A 17,568-nucleotide genomic window follows, 5' to 3' on the forward strand; every position below is an offset into this window, starting at 1 on the left:
GTGAAACTCCGGGAAACTGATCACATTAAGGGTCCCAAAGAGGCACATTATGAAATCCTTACTTGCTTCGATTGCATCTCTGATCACTTTGTACCAGTGCCTCGCGAAGCCTATTCCTAGCAGCATCTTTTCCGCGCAAATACCCCCGACAGATATGTTGGTGAAGCGGAGTCGCTGAAGAAGAGGCGCAGTGTGCTTTCGCATGGGTGGATCGAAGCTCCATGGGAAGGCTGGAGGACAATCGGGAACTCTCAATCTCCCATCTGCTGATACCACTTAAGTGGCTTTTAAGCAGAAGTTGCAGCCATCATGGTAGCAGCACATGTACTTCCACGAAGTGGGGCTTCTTTCAAAGAGGTATACATCCACTCCCATGACAGAGCTGCCATACAGGCCTTGAGCTCGTGAACAGAGAGCACAAAACTAGGCAAGGACTGCGATACCTCATTAAGAGTCAACTTGTCAGGATGACTAACAACGGTGAAATCGTCGGAAATTGTAAAGCCGAGTGCCTACCCATACCCAAATTCCATCTGGATGAGTACAAGCAGAAGTTCCTCTGTCTTCGTGCATTCGGGTGCTGGGCTTATGGGCCTTACATGAGCTCAGCAAGCGTTGGACAGCAACCAGCATTTGTGGAGTTGCCTAAGCCTTTTGGCCCGAAATAAGCCTATTGAACTGCTAGCTCGTTGCAAGGCTCAGATCGCCGCAATGATAGGTGTCGTAAGTAGACACTGTCCCTTTGGCACTTAGAGAGTTAGTCTAAGGATTTTGGAGAACGAAATTTGTCGGAAGATGAAGTTGAAACATTTAAACACCTTCCTTCACTTTGGCCATATTAAGTTTGATTGGCTGGAATTGATATTAACAGCCTCAGTATATTTATGGCAGGCTGTAAAAGTCGATATGCGACGGTCTTTTCGATATAACTCTAGTAGTTGTGGGCATCACAACAGATTGGAGCCGCTAGCTGTCCAAGTGGAATTATTCGTGGCCACAAGAGAAATCAACAAACCATCGTCAAAAAAAAATGTTCATAATTTGACCGCAAAAGTAGATGATACCCATAAGCAACGAAATATGTAAGTAATTCGGCGATAAAAATAACTTATTCATGAAACATGAAAATTTCTAAAATAGCTGGCTTAAATATTTTTTTCTACAATTATACATTTGAAAAATGTAAAATGCACAAAAAATTTCCGTAACATTCTATCTTGATCGAGTTAACATTTCAATGTAGTCTAAACGGAAAATGATAACATTTTTGCACAACTTTGTTAACATTATGCTCATTACATTCTCTGCTATGACTGCTCAGATTGCCATGCATTATTGTAGCCTACTTTCAGGCTGCAGATGTTAAGCATACAATCGCTACGTGGAAAAAATTACCACATAAATTTTTTAGCTATAGATATAAGGAAACATACATATATATGGAAACACTAAAAAATGAGCTCAAAATTAATTTAGTTATTTTCAAAAAATTAAACAAATTTAAGCACCACTTACCATGATATGAAACAGTAACGAATGATATTTGTACGCAGGTCTCAGTACAGCCAATAGGCTTCAGTGTGCGCACAAATTGGCCATCCTGTATGGTATACACGTTTACAGTGCCGTCCTAAAACATAAAAAGCAAACAAATAAAATCAGAAAACAACATAAGTCAAATTGCGGCAAATTTAGGTAAATTACCAGTGAACCCGAAACGACCATATCCAATTCAGTATAAATCGCGACACTCGAAATGGCATCATCGTGACCGTAGAGTGTGGTCAATGGTTTGGGCGAGAATGCATTCTGCGTATTCAGCTGTGTTATCGCCTGCAAATGGGCCTGCCCAGTAAGCGCGTGCATTGGAATGTTTGTGCTGGCCGGCACATTGCCATACTGCTGAGACTGTATGCTCCAAACAATGCAGGTACAATCACGCGAACCGGTGACTAAGTAAGAGCCGCAGTTGTCCAACGCCAGACAGGTGATGATGTCTAGTAGAAATGCAAAAAGATTTCGACTGCTTAAAAGGACAAGAGGTAAAAGTTTCGTTAACAAACCTAAGTGCCGCGTTACAGAGGCTACTGCTTTTCCCTTATGTAAATTATAGACACGCAGCGAGTTATCCCAGATGCCGCCGGCATACAATAGCTTGCCATCTGTGCTCACTGCGAACAGTTGTGAGTGTGGATGTTGTGAGGGATGGAAGGGGCCAAAGATGCGTTTGCGGTTTCTAAAAGAATAAAAAAAATATAAAAAATCAAACAAATAGAGCTTTAAATACTTTTTAGATTATAGAAAATAATTTGCTTATAACAGAATTAGTAAATCCACAAATTAGAGTTTTTTAGAAAGTTTTTATGATATTATTATAATTCATCTTCACTTACTTCAAATTGGTAGTTGTTGCATCGATTTCCAGCAGAAATCCTCGATCCTTATCATAGGACATCCATGAGTTAGCACCAAGTATACATGATTTCGATATGCTGACAAGCACATCCGGACTGAGTTGTAGAAATGAGCGTGGCGGACTGCGCGGTGCGCTCAGGAAGACAATTGGATCTTTTGGCGTTGACAGCTCGCAATAATATTGCACAACCTTATCGAGGAATTGCGTAAGATCCGGTCGTTTCAATTCGGCGCGCACCAGTTTGAGTGCCGTCTCCTCTTGTGTCAAACGACGCGGATGTGGTTCACGCAATAATTGTGATGGCACTTGACCGAAGTTGTTGATCATACCTTCAACAGCTTCACGTTCAACGGGATTGGTGATTTTATCCAAATCGACGGCACCTTCATATGAACAATAGTAAAAAACGTTGAGCGCTTCGACAGCTTTGGGGCCTTTCTGTTTGTAGCTGTGTTAAAAATAAGGTTTTTTGAGACTTAATATGCTGCCGGCAAACGTTTTGTCATGGAAATACTCACCCGAAAATCAAATCGATCCAATGATGCAGATTTTGACTGACATATTCCGATTCTAAAGCACGTCGGTGTATAGCTATAAACTCCTCCGGTGTGTTGGCCCATGTTGGCAGTATGACGTCATCCACTTTTTCTTTTGTTATTTGCAAGTGACCCAAATCAAATCTAAAGGTGGTAAATTGTTGTTATAATGTAATAAAAGAAGCATATTTAAATATAAACACACTTATTCTTATTTTTCAGAAATTCGGGAAAATAAAAGAATTCTGGTATCAGCTCCTTCACATCGTTCGGATTGTCCATTAACAATTTCCACGTTTGTGGTATTGAGTGGAATTGCCGATCGGCCACATCGAAGCGCCCACTTTGCAACTCAATATGCAGCGACGTAAATGGTTCCACGCGCAGCAAATAATGCAAAACACCGCCAGAATTAGAGTAATGTGTGCCGTAATGGAATTTCGGTATCGCACCCGAGGGGTCTTCGAAGGACTCGTATTTGATGCGCACACCAGCCTCATTTTTAGGATTGATCTAAAGTATGTGAGTTATAAGAGTATAAAAGATGTGATCTATAATGCGTTTTCAAAGTAGCTTACCACGCCAACAGGCTTGGAAAGATCGCGAAAAGATTTTGGATCGGTTAAGTCTAAAACATCGCTGGTATAGTCGGACAATATCCAAGGAAATACTGGGTACTGACTGAGGTCATTGTAAGAGCGGCCTAGAAAGGAATGGAAACAAATTATAAATTATATAACTGTATTGAGTATTGTAAAAAGTGTTTGCAACAATAATAATTGATTTTTAACAAAATGGCGTCAAATATATTTAAGAAGGTCGTGTGAAAACTTTAACCCGATTGGTCCAGACGATTCGGAGAAAATTTCCTTACCGACCCTGAAAACAGGGTTTCACCAAAAACCCCATTTAAAGATTTGATTTGTTGTTGTTGTAGCGGCAGAATTCTGCCGAATTGAGTTACTCAGATCCGACTGTCTTGGGAACGGAAATTTGATTGGTCGGCTGCTTTCAGAGTCGCCTGAACTGATCGGCTTGGTAATCTGCACTCAAAATTTTAAAGGACAAAAAGCGTCAAATATATTTCAGAAGGTCGTGTGAAAACTTTAAGCCGATTGGTACAGACGATTCGGAGAAAGCTTCCTCGCCGACTTTGAAAACAGGGTTTCGCGAAAAAAACCACGTTGGAAGATTTGATTGATTGTTATTGTTGTAGCGGCAGAATTCTGCCGAATTGGCAGTCCTTGACCGTATAAAAAATCCGGGTCCGTTTAGGTTACGTAGACCCGTCTGTTGTGGGAACGGAAATTCGATTGATCGGCTGCTTTCATAGTCGATTGGACCTATCGGCTTGGTAATCTACTCTCAAAAATTTAAAAGGGGTTTTAATCGAACGCTGTTTAACTAAGTCTTACATATACCCAAAACTATTTGTCGAATAAACTTCGAATTTAGGGAATTTACTCAAATATATATGTATATGTAACGGTAAACTAGTTCAATCAAAGCATTGACTTACCAGCGATTGTATTCAAGTACATAAGATATTCGAAATTGGAAATCTCACGATTTACCCACTTCTGCGTAAGTCCCGAAGCGCGCAATAATTCTCCGGGAGAGCGACCGGAGCCGTATAAAATGTTTGGCGGTTGGAGGCTCAAAATTTTCGTAAAAACCTTGTTGCGTGTCTACAAACAAATTAGAGAAATAAATTGCAAAATCTTTCAATTCTACCACTGGAAGCCTGTTTTATATTTCGATACGTATACGAAATCGATTAATTTTGTTTCCGACAATTGAAATACAAAACACACTTAAAAATAACACTGAACCTCGCTGCAGCTTAATATGAGCAGTCGAACTCACCTTTGTTGTAAAATTGAGAAAATAACTAGTTTGATCGATTAAAAATATTTCCAAAGCGCTGCGCCGCAAATTGAATTTGCGCAAATGTACCTCACGTATTTTGCTGATTGGAAAGCTTAATGGAAGAAAATTGAATGCATTTTAAAATTATTTTTCAAATCCAAGCTATTTTCGCATTACTCACCGAAAATCATGTTTGGAGCCATCTTCCGACGGCGGACTCAAATCGATGAAGGTGAATAGCGTTTGATTCACCTCGATTTTACCTTTCACCTTCGTCATCAGCGTAATCAGTTCGCAGTCTTGTGAAATGACTGATTTTTCCAGTGGTACATCTTGCTGCGATTGCGCTTCAATCGATTGACGCAGCTCCTCTTCGAGCTGTAGATTCTCATCGTCTGCTAAGAAGTCACGTACAACGGCACTCTTAATTGTCGAGTCGAATTCCGAGATTTCTCTGAATATTCAATATTTTTTTAATAATAACTTATGAAATATATATAATATTTCCTAAGCCCTACCTTGGATCATAGGCATTTGTGGCATTATCACGTAAATTCGCCGCATTCTCGTGCTTGTTCGGATACAATTGCGGCTCGAGTTTGAGACGCATGCGCGCGACATTCTCATGATTGGAGAGCATCCAAAACTCTTCTGGAGAATTACTGAAAGAGAATGTTTAGATTAGGTTGTAGGTTAATTTACATATATTTATATTTTTAATAGACTGATATATTCGATTTCACTTTATGATTGCCAGTTCAGACGAACAAAATTTGAAAAGCAGGATAAGTGTTGAACATATAATTTAAAAAGTCAAAGAAGTTTTGTTTGAGCTTCCAGGAATTCTTTTTATAAATCTCTTTTACCGGGGTGTTAAACATTTAGTCCAGTGTCATGGGGTCACTCATCTAACACCTTTCCCTTTGGACCGGCCCCGTCGAAACAGCACGTTTCTTGAACCTTCCGTTAGATGACGTCGACGATAACCTGTCTAACCCTTACCATTCCAATGAGAACTAGGTACCCGTTATAACAACAACAACATTTAGTCCAATTGTCGAAATTTCGAAGAATAACGTTCCTCTTCTCTAGAGGAACCGGTTTCTAATATGTCTTCAAGGATTATGAGACTAAATCAATTACTAAAGAGCCACAAATTTCGCAAGAGTTATTTGAAAACAGACTTTGCACGAAATTTAAAGTCTCTTTTTGGAGGACATTTTAAGGATTATGAAAACTAAGAACTTGAGAAAAAACCAAGAGTCAAAAATTTGAAGTCTCTTTTTGGAGGACATTTTAAAGATTATGAAAACTAAGATCTTAAGAACCAATACTTCGAAAACCGTGAGATCTTTCTATGAACGAGAGATAAGCTTTTATTGCGGAACTTACATAGGACAGTATTCGAAGTTGTAAAGCAGATAGACCTCATGCAAAGCTTGACTTAAATAAAAAATTTATAATATAAATATTTTCATTAGTGTCTTCAACCTCTTCAAATATCAAAAAAAGGATAAATTATTATTTTTTGTTTTAACAGTTTTTTTTATTAACGATGAAAGTTTTCAACAAAGACAATGAGTTTTTCTAGTTTATTTACAAATGGATGTCCTCCGTTGAATTACATTGTTCTACCAATAGTTGGCGCGCACAGCGCTCCCAAGTCAACCGGCAAGGCAAGCAACTCAACAAATAGCTGACATTTCGGACAAGAGTGTGTCGGTACGTTGGTTATCTACGGGGTCAATGGTCAATCCTCCAAGCGGTTTCCTTTTGTTTAGACAACAATTGGAGCGGCAAGGGTCTTGGCGGCAACGACTGGTGCTGGAGCGGCCACAAGTGGGGCAGCAACAGCCTTGGCGGCGACGACAGGAGCAACAGCGGCGACTGGCACATCCTTTTGGACGACAGCGTTGAAACCGTTGATGGGATCAGCGTAGTAGTTGACAATACGACGGGAACCGTCGGGTTCGATGAGCGAGTATGAGCCACGAACGATGTCACCATCACGGGTTTCCTCTTGGGTCTTGGAGTCACCGGTCAAAGCATCTTGTACATTGTAAGCGTAGGTGTATTGTGGGTGTGGGTCAACAATGTCGGAGGCGACAGCAACTGGAGCGGCGACTGGTGCGGCCAAAGCTCTAGCGGCAACTACGGGCGCTGGGGCGGCAACAACGGGAGCTGGTGCGGCAACAAGTGGTGCTGGGGCGGCCAATGGAGCGGCAATTGGTGAAGCCAAAGCTCTTGGGGCAAGGAGTGGTGCTGGAGCGGCGGCGTAGGTTCTGGCAACGACTGGTTTCACAATTGGTGCGGCAGCAGCCAATGGAGCTGGAGCGGCGGCAACCAATGGAGCAGGGGCGGCGTAACGAGCATAGATGGGACCCGATGCGTAGGCAGCTGGTGCAGCGGCGTAGGCCAGAGGTGCTGGAGCAGCGGCGTACGCCAAAGGCGCAGGTGCGGCAATGATACCAGCGTTGGCAGAGAGCGCCAAGGTAGATAGAACAGCGGCAAACTGTAAGGCAAAGTAAGAATATATATTTAAAATGTGTGAGTGTGTGGTCTTAATCCAAAGGACGCTTGGACACTACGACGGTACTTAGAACCTTGTGGAGGCTCGGAACTGCATCGTTTACTTTTCGTACAAACGCGTAATCCAAGCATCCGTTGCCTTCGTACAGAGTACGTTACGAAGGATGTGGTGATTGTCGCAGGAGCTCAAAATACTTACAACGAATGGACTCATTGTGTGCTTAAGCTGATTAGATTCTCACTGTCGCTTGATTAAAACAAAACTGACATACTTTTTCCAAAATTGCGACGCTTTTTATACTTCAAAAAATTCCAAATGAGGCGCACGCGCGATGAGACCGCAGCTCTCGAAAAAAGAGAAGAAGACGATTTCCAAAAATTTGAATATTTGCATTGTAGCGGCAGCGCGCTCTTCCACACTCAGTCTCGAAGCTAGAGGTGTTGCGGATTGTACTAAAAATTGCTCTACAATGTTTTGTTTTGGATTTTGGCTTTTGTTTTTAATTATTTTTTTTTTTTAATTTTAGCGAGCATATGACCTCTTCAATGCAAGCCATACCTCGTACACGAAGGGCGGGTGGCGTTAATTCAAGAAGCCAAACACGAAGCCCAACTACCAATGACCAACTAAAAGCGTTTTGAAATTCTGCTGGTGAATTCTGGGCACGTAAATCGGGTAAGTCAGCAAGGCAAACGCGTGAATACATACATTTCAATATTTATAGTACATACACATGCACATACATACATTTGCATGCCAGTGCGCTTTCATAGCATCGGTTGGTTAGCTAGCAAACTGTGCGACACTCACGCACGTGGCTTGTGAGCTACCCACTCCAAAGGCCTGCGCGGTGGTGGCCGCCGTAATGCAGTGACATGGGGAACGACATCTAATTGTTGGAATCAGCAGCGCAAGCGCCAACGCATATCAATAATTGCAATTCAATGCAAGTAAAAATAAAAAATAATAAAAAAAAAATATAAAAAAAATAATAAAAAAAAATTTAAAAAATGTTTTTATTTTTATTTAATTTTTTCATTGTCTCAGCGCTGGAAGTGTTTTGCTATAAAATAAATACAGCGTAAATCTGCATTAATGCACGAACCTACATACATACATACATATGTACATACATACATAAAAAATCATACATATATAAATATGTATGCAGCATGCATTCCATTCAACGCTAGAAATTGCCCAAAATGTGAAATAAAAATTGCGATCACCACGATAACGAACTAATTTCATTCAATCACTGAAATTTTGTGGGTTCAATTTAGCCATTTAAATGACTATTTTTGGCTTTTTTATCGCAAGCCATTTTGATTTGATTGGCGTAGTGAAAAATGGAAAGCTTCGCAATGAGTTGCATATTAAAAAAGAGGCTCATAGCGAGGCTTGTTGAGCATAGAAAATGCCAAGCAACAAAATCAAATTAAAATTGAACAAATTTAGAATAACGAAGATTGAAAAACGCGCTTAAAACTGTTTAAAAAAGTAATGAAGTTGAGGTATTCAACCGGCATTTGGTGTCGTAGAAATTGTGTTAGAGAACAATGAGGAAGAATTCGCAGGCGAATTTTAAATAAAGTTAAGTTTGCAAGCATTTTTGTGCACATTTTTAAACAAATATTTTAGCAGCAGTTTTCTATTCATACAATGTGACAAAAAAGTACCCGGAAATTGTAAATAAAATGCAGAATATTTCATTACTGAATAATATTTATTTCGTCGCTTTCAAAGTAATCTCCACCAGATGTAATACACCTATGCCAACGTATTTTCAAGACCTCGAAACACTTTCCATAAGCACTTAGCCTTCAGCTCCTTCAGCGAATTTTGTTTTATGAATCACCGTTAGATTTTTCCAATATTCTTTACGATACCAAATTTGAGACAAATTCTTTGTTCGATATATTTACACACTACTGAGGTGTACTGGCTTAAGCAGCTGCTGTAAAACAAACTGGTTGGCATATCATAAGCACTTTTTGGATGGCCTTCAGTTTCTTCAGCAGATTTTCTTTTACATATCTCTTCGATCGACAGAAAACGGGTTACACGGAGCGGCAATTTTTGGTTTGGCGAACAAGAAAAAATCACGCAGAGCCAAATCTTTTGAATACGGTGGTTCATCGATGGTATTCATTGCGTTATTGGCTATAGATTCGGTCACAATCGTGGCTCGATAACCAAAATATTCACCATAATCATTCTAACTGATTCGCGAGAGATTTCGAGCTCTATTACCATCTCTCCCTAACACTTGCCTGATGATTTTCTAACACCATATCCTTAACTTTTTACGTATTTATATCAGTTGAAGAGGTCGTCCAGAACAAGTCTTTGAAGGCTTTGTACCACTCGTAATCTTGTGTTTTTGATTAAACTGAATCACCGTAAGCCTTTTCCATTTTCAACGATTCCGCACCCGAAATTCAATTAGAAATACAAAATTTGAGACACATTCTTTGTTCGATATTTTTATCCATTGTAAAAATCGCAACGCACTAAACAAACTGGTTGACAGTTCTCGCTCATATTTGGCATAGTAATTAAGGACGGTAATACCAACTTAGTAAAATACTTTTTTGATGTATCCAGGTGCTTTTTTGTCACAATGTATCATTTTCGTTGTAAAATTGGTTAAAAACAATTTGTTGGGTCGCGACTAAGGTTTCAATTTAAATTCTCTGTCCCCTCAAAATCTCAGGATGTTGCTCACCTAACTTCTGTTACACCAAACCTAACTACTGTGAAGGATAGACTTTTTTCTATAACTATATTTGCCAAGTTTTGTCAATGGTGTGACTTGATTACTATTCCATCGTTTCTATGTTCCGAACGTGTGTTGGAAAGCGTCTTGCACAACCACGTTTTTTTTACACAAATATGTCGAACTTTGTGGGTGAAAAAAATGAACTTTTTAAACCGGGTGAAATCATTAGTGCCCGAAACTAGAAATTGCTGAAAAATCCCCCAAAATTTGCAACACGACCGATTAAAAACTGTTTGAAAACCAGCAGCTTAGAAATTTTGCCTCGCCCGCATTATAGACCAGACCTTTCACCTTCTATCTGCCATTTATTTAGGTCGACGAGGCGCGCCCCCATTGAAATACGGTTCACATTGAAATGGGCTACTAAAATTGGGTTGACTTATTTCTGACAGTTTTTTTTTGGGATCGAGGCCGCAAATTGCCAGATAAGATGGAAAAATGTTATAAAACTGATTTAAAAAGTGAGCAAGAGCCACGTGCAAAATTTCAGAACGATGTGTTAAAACATAAGAACTAGTTCGCGTATATATGTACATAGAAACATGAAGATGGACAGATTTAAAAAGTTCTTCTAAGATAGATTCAGCAATTTGAGTAGTCGACCACAATAAGATGCAACGAGGAGTCAAATCCGCAACGAGGTGAAGCAAAGGAACAGGAAGACTTTGTTGGTGGAGAAGGATCTGCCTACACTTGGAGTCTCCAATTGTCTCGTCCATAGAAAATTTTGGTTAGTCGGTGATCCCTTAAATCGACGTGAAAGCTTAAAAAGGCTCAAATATTCAAAGTTGGAGTTCACTTTCAAGTCCAAAATTCATTACAAAGGATGGACAGTGCTTTGCGGTGAGCAATATTTGAATGACATAATTCCTTCTTTTCGAAATCGCCTCCATTGCCAGTCATAAAACAATAAAATGGGAAAGCAGGTTTGCTGTAAGAAACCCATTGAAAATAGCAAATGAAGTGACTTATGACAATGCGTGCACCCAAGCTTATAAGCGATCAGGTCCATGCCTTGGCGACTGGGTAAACTATTTCGCGAACAGGTTATACAATCGATGCCTAATTGATGCATTTTTAATAATGTGCCAATTTGGTCACACCAGAGCACTAGAGCACCGAGCGGCAGACAACAGGCAGCTGGCAACGGCAAATGCCGCAGCAGCAGCGACTGCGGCGGACGCAGAACAAAACCACGACCAAACAACTAAAAGTGCGACAAAAGTGAATGGCAAATGGCCACGGCGCTTGATTCTACATTGTGATATGCCGGCCGACGCGGCCCAAATGAGAGCACCAGCAGCCGCCGTACTGCCAGACACAGCCGCAGTCGCAGTCGGGCGTTGCCGAAATGTTTTGGCTCTGGCAAATCTTGTGCAATTATTCCTTTTATTCTTCGAGTTCGGTATGTTTGCTTTGATTTTGTTCGCATCTAGTAAATTTAGTTATTAATTCATTTGCAGGAGTAAGCAGCCATTAAACATTAAAAGGGTAAGGCGGGTGCGCGCACGCAGCAACCGAAGGCACATGTCAAGCATTTGTATGCGGCGCAAGTAGTGCATCTACGCGGCTATGAGCACAAGTGTGTGTGTGTTGTTGCGCGCCAAAATCGCTTAAGCAAATCTCTAAATCTCTAGATCGTAACGACATTTCCGCCAGCATAATGCGAGCGGCGTGTCACAACATCAAATGTACAAAAACAAAAACAAAAAAATGTCGCACGCCAAAATTGACATGCGTATGAGATGCGTGTGTTTGTGTGGGTGCGCGTTTTCAAGCAGTGCTTTTGAATTTGGGCAAAAGTTCTAATTGAAATGAGTTTGTATGCCCATCACGTAGTTGTTATTAACACAGTTACTTTGTTTGTTGGCAATAGAGAATTGAATTATTTTAGTTAGGAAAAACTATACTATTTCACATCAACATACATACTATGTATATACTCCAAATGTGCAAATGTCATATCTGCTAAACGGGTTCCACCAAACCCTCTCACCTGGACACCCGTTTGCACTTCTCTCATAATTTTTTGGTGTTCTTCGATAAACCGATTACAGATACAGTTTCAGGCTGACTCCGAAAACTTTGAAACACAACGTCAAATTGACTCTGCAGAAGATATGCCCGTTGGTGACGAAACATAAACATACGTGATACCTCAGTCAAATTATTTGTCATAGTTGAGACCAGGAGATGGTGAATTCGATTGCCGGCCGAGCTTTTCAAATACGGCGGCGAAGAACTGATAAGGAGCATGCATCAGCTTCTTTGAAGAATATGTTTTCACGAAAGCATGCCCAACGATTGGAATTTAAGTGTGCTCTGCCCAATCCACAAAAAGGGAGATCCCACAATCTGCGCCAATTACCGTGGGATAAGCTTCCTCAACATTGCATATAAGATTCTATCGAGCGTATTGTGTAAAAGATTAAAGTCCACCGTTAACAAACTGATTGGACCTTATCAGTTTGTCTTTAGGCCTGGCAAATCAACAACTGACCAGGTATTCACCATGCGCCAAACGATTAACACAAACCATCACTTCAAAAGTAAACTGACGTTGAGCAATACCAAAAGCTCCATCAGGATCGGGAAGGACCTCTCCGAGCCGTTCGATACCAAACGAGGTTTCAGACAAGGCGAGTTCCGATCGTGCGACTTCTTTAATCTACTCCTGGAAAAATAAATTCGAGCTGCAGAGCTCAATCGAGAAGGCGCAATCATTTTTAAGAGTGTACAGCTACTGGCGTACGCCGATGATATTGATATCGTTGACCTCAACATCCGCGCCGTTAGTTCTGCCTTCTCCAGACATGATAAAGAAGCGAAGCAAATGGGTCTGGTAGTGAACCAGGGCAAGACGAGTGTCATAAAACAAACAGTCGTCGCACTCGGGACTCTCACGTCACTGTTGGCAGTCTATCTTGGAACCAGTATTAACATCAACAACAATGTCAGCCTCGAAATCCAACGCAAAATAACTCTTGCCACTAGGTGCTACTTCGGACTGAGTAGGCCATTGAGAAGTAAAGCCCTCTCTTGAGGAACCAAGACTAAACTCTACAAGTCATTCATCATTCCCGTACTGCTATAAATTTATGGCCCTTTGGTCATTGGCCAAGGCGAATACCGCAGCCGAGGGAACGAATATACTACGACAATTGACATAGTTCAGCGACTTAAGAGACAGCTGGCTATGTCATATCGTCCGAATGCATGAAAACACTCCAGCTCTGAGAGTATTTGACGCAGTACCCGCCGGGGGAAGCACAGGAAGATGAAGACCTCCACTCGTTGGAAAGACCAGGTGGAGAAGGACCTGGCTATACTTGGAATCTCCAATTGGTGCCAAACAGCGAAAAGGAAGAACGATTGGCATGCTGCTGTAAACTCGGCTACTACGCCAATGAAGAAGAAGAAGGCGGTGGCTTTTATTATTAAGAGAAAGAGAGAGAGTTAAGGGGGACTACAGCAGTAAGCTGTGAATACCGAAGAAATACTTGTGACTAACCGAAATTGCTTTTAAATAAATAGTAAGCTAGAAGTCTTATAAGTAATCCTATGATGGGTCAAGTGATATCTATGACATGAGAATTGCGAAAAATCTCTTCTGGAGATAACATATGAAGTGCGGGCGTCTTAATTTAACATAGACCTACTACAAGTATATTTAGCACATAATGAGACTATGAACGGATATAACTATTAACATTCTTTGCATTGCCTTTTTCTTAGAATCAGGTTAGGGACTCACTGCTAGTTAAATAAATAGGTTGTATACAATTAAAATAGCATTTAACATTTCTACCAACTCGGCTGGTAAATAGTATATGTGCTGAGCTACGACCACACATTTTTTGCGCTATTCGGCTTTGGTTTAGCTAACTTACGAACTATTTAAACCTTTGCGAATTTCCGAGGCCAAAACATGGTATTGGAAAGCTCGCTCCCGCATGACGCCAACACCTTCGCTATCAAATGAACCGTGGTTTGCTCAGTAAGTTCGAGTATAAATGTATATTATACATGATAAATAAATATATAAATGTGTAAATATGTGTTACTTATATAACTAAATGTATGTACATATGTATATATATATATTATGTACCATTGTGTTTTTTGCTTTGTTGTCACTAAGTAAGTATGTATACTTTTTGGTATTTGGCCAATACAACACAAGGTCGTCGGTTTTTGTTAAAACCGTCACGTCACGCACAATAACATGGCCTAAACGTAACATAATATGCAGAAAATAAAATAAACAACAACACAAATGGCAGCAGCAATTGTGTCGGGAATGCTAGCCTTTTTGCGCATGCGTACATATTTATTTCCATTTAAACGCCGAAAGCGTGGTTGACTATTGAGATAACGCAAAGCAAAATTTTAATTGGTTATTTACTGGAAATTTCGTCTCCACGCTTTACAGCCATATTAGTTGGGATTGTTTTTCCGCTTAAATAATTAACTTTTACAATTACAGTAACAGTTATTTTGGCCTGAACTTGCAACATAAATATTTCGGACATTATCAGAGCTGCAGCTGTTGTCAGTTAGTTATGTTCTTAAGGATTAAAGTTATTTTAATTGCTTCGAAATATATATTTTCAAGCTTTCCAAACTTCTTTCAATTAAGTATAATTTCTGAGCGGGTTTGTCAATAAGAGCGCTACAAAAGTTTTTTTTTAAATAGCAGCTGATCGGAGTAGAGGTACTTTTTTCAATAGCCTTTTTTGACAGATCACACGTGAGTCGTGTCAAGCTTTCGTGTTATTTTTGTTCAGTATTTTTTGACATTTAATCATGGAAAGACTTACGCCTGAAGAACGTTTACAAATCGTTCAACTATTTTACGAAAAATCAAGGTCTGTAAAGGATGTGTTTCGCGCGCCTCACTCAACTTATGGTCAGCATAATCGGCCTACTGAGTGTCCAATAACGTCATTCACCGACCGAATAGACCAGCACGCAGTGAAGCAAATATAGCAGCCGTAGCTGAGAGTGTACATGAAGAGAGAAAGAGAGAGAGAGAGTCGATTCGGCGCCGTTCGCAACAACTCGGACTGACTGACTATTGGAATCGTAAGAATTGAACCCGCTGGACCTTCCCAAGCGACATCGCTTCGCTAAATGGGCTCTTGAATAATTCCAAAAAGATCCGACGTTTTCGAGCCAAATTTTGCTCAGCGATGGGGCACATTTCCGGCTCAATGATTATGTAAATAAGCAAAATTGCAGCATTTAGAACGAAGAGCAACCTGAAGAGATTCAATAGCTGCCATTTCATCCAGAAAAAACAACGGTTTGATGTGATTTGTGGGCCGGATGAGAACGTAACTGCCAATGACGACAGTTATGGCGACTATTTGTTGTCTGAAATTGAAGCTCGTGATATCGGCAACATTTGGTTTTAACAAGACGGTGCCGCTCCACACACATTGCACCAATCAATGGATTTATTGAGAAAACACTTCGGTGAACAGATAATTTCACCTTTTGGGAAGGTCGATTAGCAACCAAGATCGTGTGATATCACTCTGTTATACCTTTTTCTGTGGGAATATGTAAAATCTAAAGTCTATGTAGATAATCTCGCTTCGATTCAGGCCTTGGAGCAAAACATCACGAGTGTCATTCGCTAGTGACCAGTCGAAATGATCGAACGAGTCATCGAAAATTGAACTCAACGGTTGGACTATCTGATACATAGCAGCGGCCATCATTTGAAAGAGATAATCTTCAAAAAATAAGTGCCAAATAATGTTATTTCGAAGGATAATAAACATTCCCCATTAAAAAATTTTTCTTTTATTTCTTTAAAAAAGTAGGGAACCTTGAAATGGATCATCCTTTATTTGTACAAAATTTTATTCTGATAACTTCATTCATGTGTGATTTGTATTCTGTAAAGTGAAAGAACCAGATGGAATTTAAAAGTTTGTAATTGGGAAGTAGGAGTGGTTGTCAGCTGATTTCGATTATTTCACAGCATCTGAAAGGAATGTTTGGTTCATGCACACATTTGGTTAAAATCGATCCAGCAGTTCCCGAGTTATCTTTGTCTGACATATATACAAGGTCTGTCGCAAAAGAAGCAGGACTGTTAAAAAAAACAACAAAAAATTAATATTTTTCAAAAATTATATTTTTTTATTCAAAGTAGTTTCCTTGTGCTTCGATACAGCATTTAACCCTGTTAGCATTTCAAATGAGTGTTTAAGGTCATTTTTCGGAATGCTCTTGAGAATATCGGTCGTCGCCTTTTGGATAGCTGAAATGTCCTGAAACCAGTGTCCTTTCATGGGCAAATGCAGTTTTCCAAATAGGTAAAAATCACAGGGTGCCAGATCAGGTGAGTAGGGTGAGTGATCAATGGTTAATATGGAGTTTTTTGTCAAAAAATCAGTGACAAGCCTTGACCGATGACACGGGGCATTATCGTGCAACAGGCGCCAGGATCCTGCCTCACGGTATTGTGGTCGAGCACGACGAATGCGTGACAAAAGACGCTTCATAACACCAAGGTAAAACACAGCATTAATCGTTTGGCCAGGTGGGACCAACTCTCGGTGTACACTATCCTCGGAATCGTAAAAACAAATCAGCATTGTCTTTATTTTTGACTTCTGAAGACGACCGACTTCTGATCGTCACAGAGGTCCTCACGACCTTCTTGGATTCGCTCATGCACATTACTACGGGATAAGCACTGATCACCATACACTTCTTTCATCATTTGAAATGTTTCAGTAAACGTTTACCCAAGTTTAAAACAAAATTTAATATTTGCTCTTTGCATTTTACGACCGATGACCAAAAGCTGATGTCACTTTTTGATCGATAACATCGATTGTAGTTATCCAATTGTCTTAAAATTTTTACGAAATGTCAACAAGAAATCAAACTTTTTATTTCATATACCCACCAAGGTGGCGCCACCAGAAACAGTTATATTTAAAACGTTCTGTTTCTTTTGCGACGGACCTTGTACAATGATATGAACACAGCTAACTCCCCTGCAAACTCATATGTACTGGACATCCTTCCCCAAGTAATCGCAAACTCCCAACTTAAAACGGTGTGGCAACTTCAAGTTTCTCCGCCATGTCACAATAACTTTGGCATGCGCTTGCATATCGTTTTTCCTATTAACAATGACAAATGCGCCCCTCACTTCTGTGATGATAAGCGATAAATACGATGAAGTATGCTGTGCGTGACTCTGGCGCGCAAATAACGGTATGTGTGCAGTTGCTATTGCAAGCGGGCGGGCGTGCAGGCGGCAGCACTAAAAAATTAATAGCTCGAACCATATTCTATTTAAACTGCAGATATTAAGTTTCGAAGCCATTTCATAGCATTACCAAGCGTTTCGAAGTGCTCCAAATCAAGGTGCGAGTGTGTAAAAGTACGCTTCAAACGGACATTTTAA

At 40.2% G+C, this 17,568-nt stretch overlaps 2 protein-coding genes across 3 annotated transcripts in view; both read right to left on the bottom strand.

Moving 5' to 3' along the window:
- Positions 1 to 17,568, bottom strand: part of LOC126761528 (neurobeachin-like protein 1) — a 107,877-nt gene that overhangs the window by 29,814 nt on the left and 60,495 nt on the right. For both annotated transcript variants that reach the window (XM_050477818.1, XM_050477817.1), the window contains 11 exons: positions 5,340 to 5,483; positions 5,003 to 5,275; positions 4,819 to 4,933; positions 4,472 to 4,640; positions 3,531 to 3,655; positions 3,158 to 3,465; positions 2,935 to 3,096; positions 2,394 to 2,864; positions 2,064 to 2,236; positions 1,705 to 1,997; positions 1,516 to 1,630 (listed from right to left, as the gene is read on the bottom strand). In XM_050477818.1, coding sequence (XP_050333775.1) covers positions 1,516 to 1,630; positions 1,705 to 1,997; positions 2,064 to 2,236; positions 2,394 to 2,864; positions 2,935 to 3,096; positions 3,158 to 3,465; positions 3,531 to 3,655; positions 4,472 to 4,640; positions 4,819 to 4,933; positions 5,003 to 5,275; positions 5,340 to 5,483 — 2,348 coding nt within the window. The remainder of the gene's footprint in view (positions 1 to 1,515; positions 1,631 to 1,704; positions 1,998 to 2,063; positions 2,237 to 2,393; positions 2,865 to 2,934; positions 3,097 to 3,157; positions 3,466 to 3,530; positions 3,656 to 4,471; positions 4,641 to 4,818; positions 4,934 to 5,002; positions 5,276 to 5,339; positions 5,484 to 17,568) is intronic.
- LOC126761543 (cuticle protein 21) lies at positions 6,411 to 7,709 on the bottom strand. The gene is made up of 2 exons (XM_050477841.1): positions 7,550 to 7,709; positions 6,411 to 7,333 (listed from the first exon to the last, which is right to left on the bottom strand). Exons 1-2 carry the CDS (start codon positions 7,562 to 7,564, stop codon positions 6,599 to 6,601), a joined length of 750 nt encoding a protein of 249 aa, XP_050333798.1. The 5' UTR covers positions 7,565 to 7,709; the 3' UTR covers positions 6,411 to 6,598.

This window comes from Bactrocera neohumeralis, chromosome 6, assembly GCF_024586455.1.
Source record: "Bactrocera neohumeralis isolate Rockhampton chromosome 6, APGP_CSIRO_Bneo_wtdbg2-racon-allhic-juicebox.fasta_v2, whole genome shotgun sequence".
NCBI classification, from domain to species: domain Eukaryota; kingdom Metazoa; phylum Arthropoda; class Insecta; order Diptera; family Tephritidae; genus Bactrocera; species Bactrocera neohumeralis.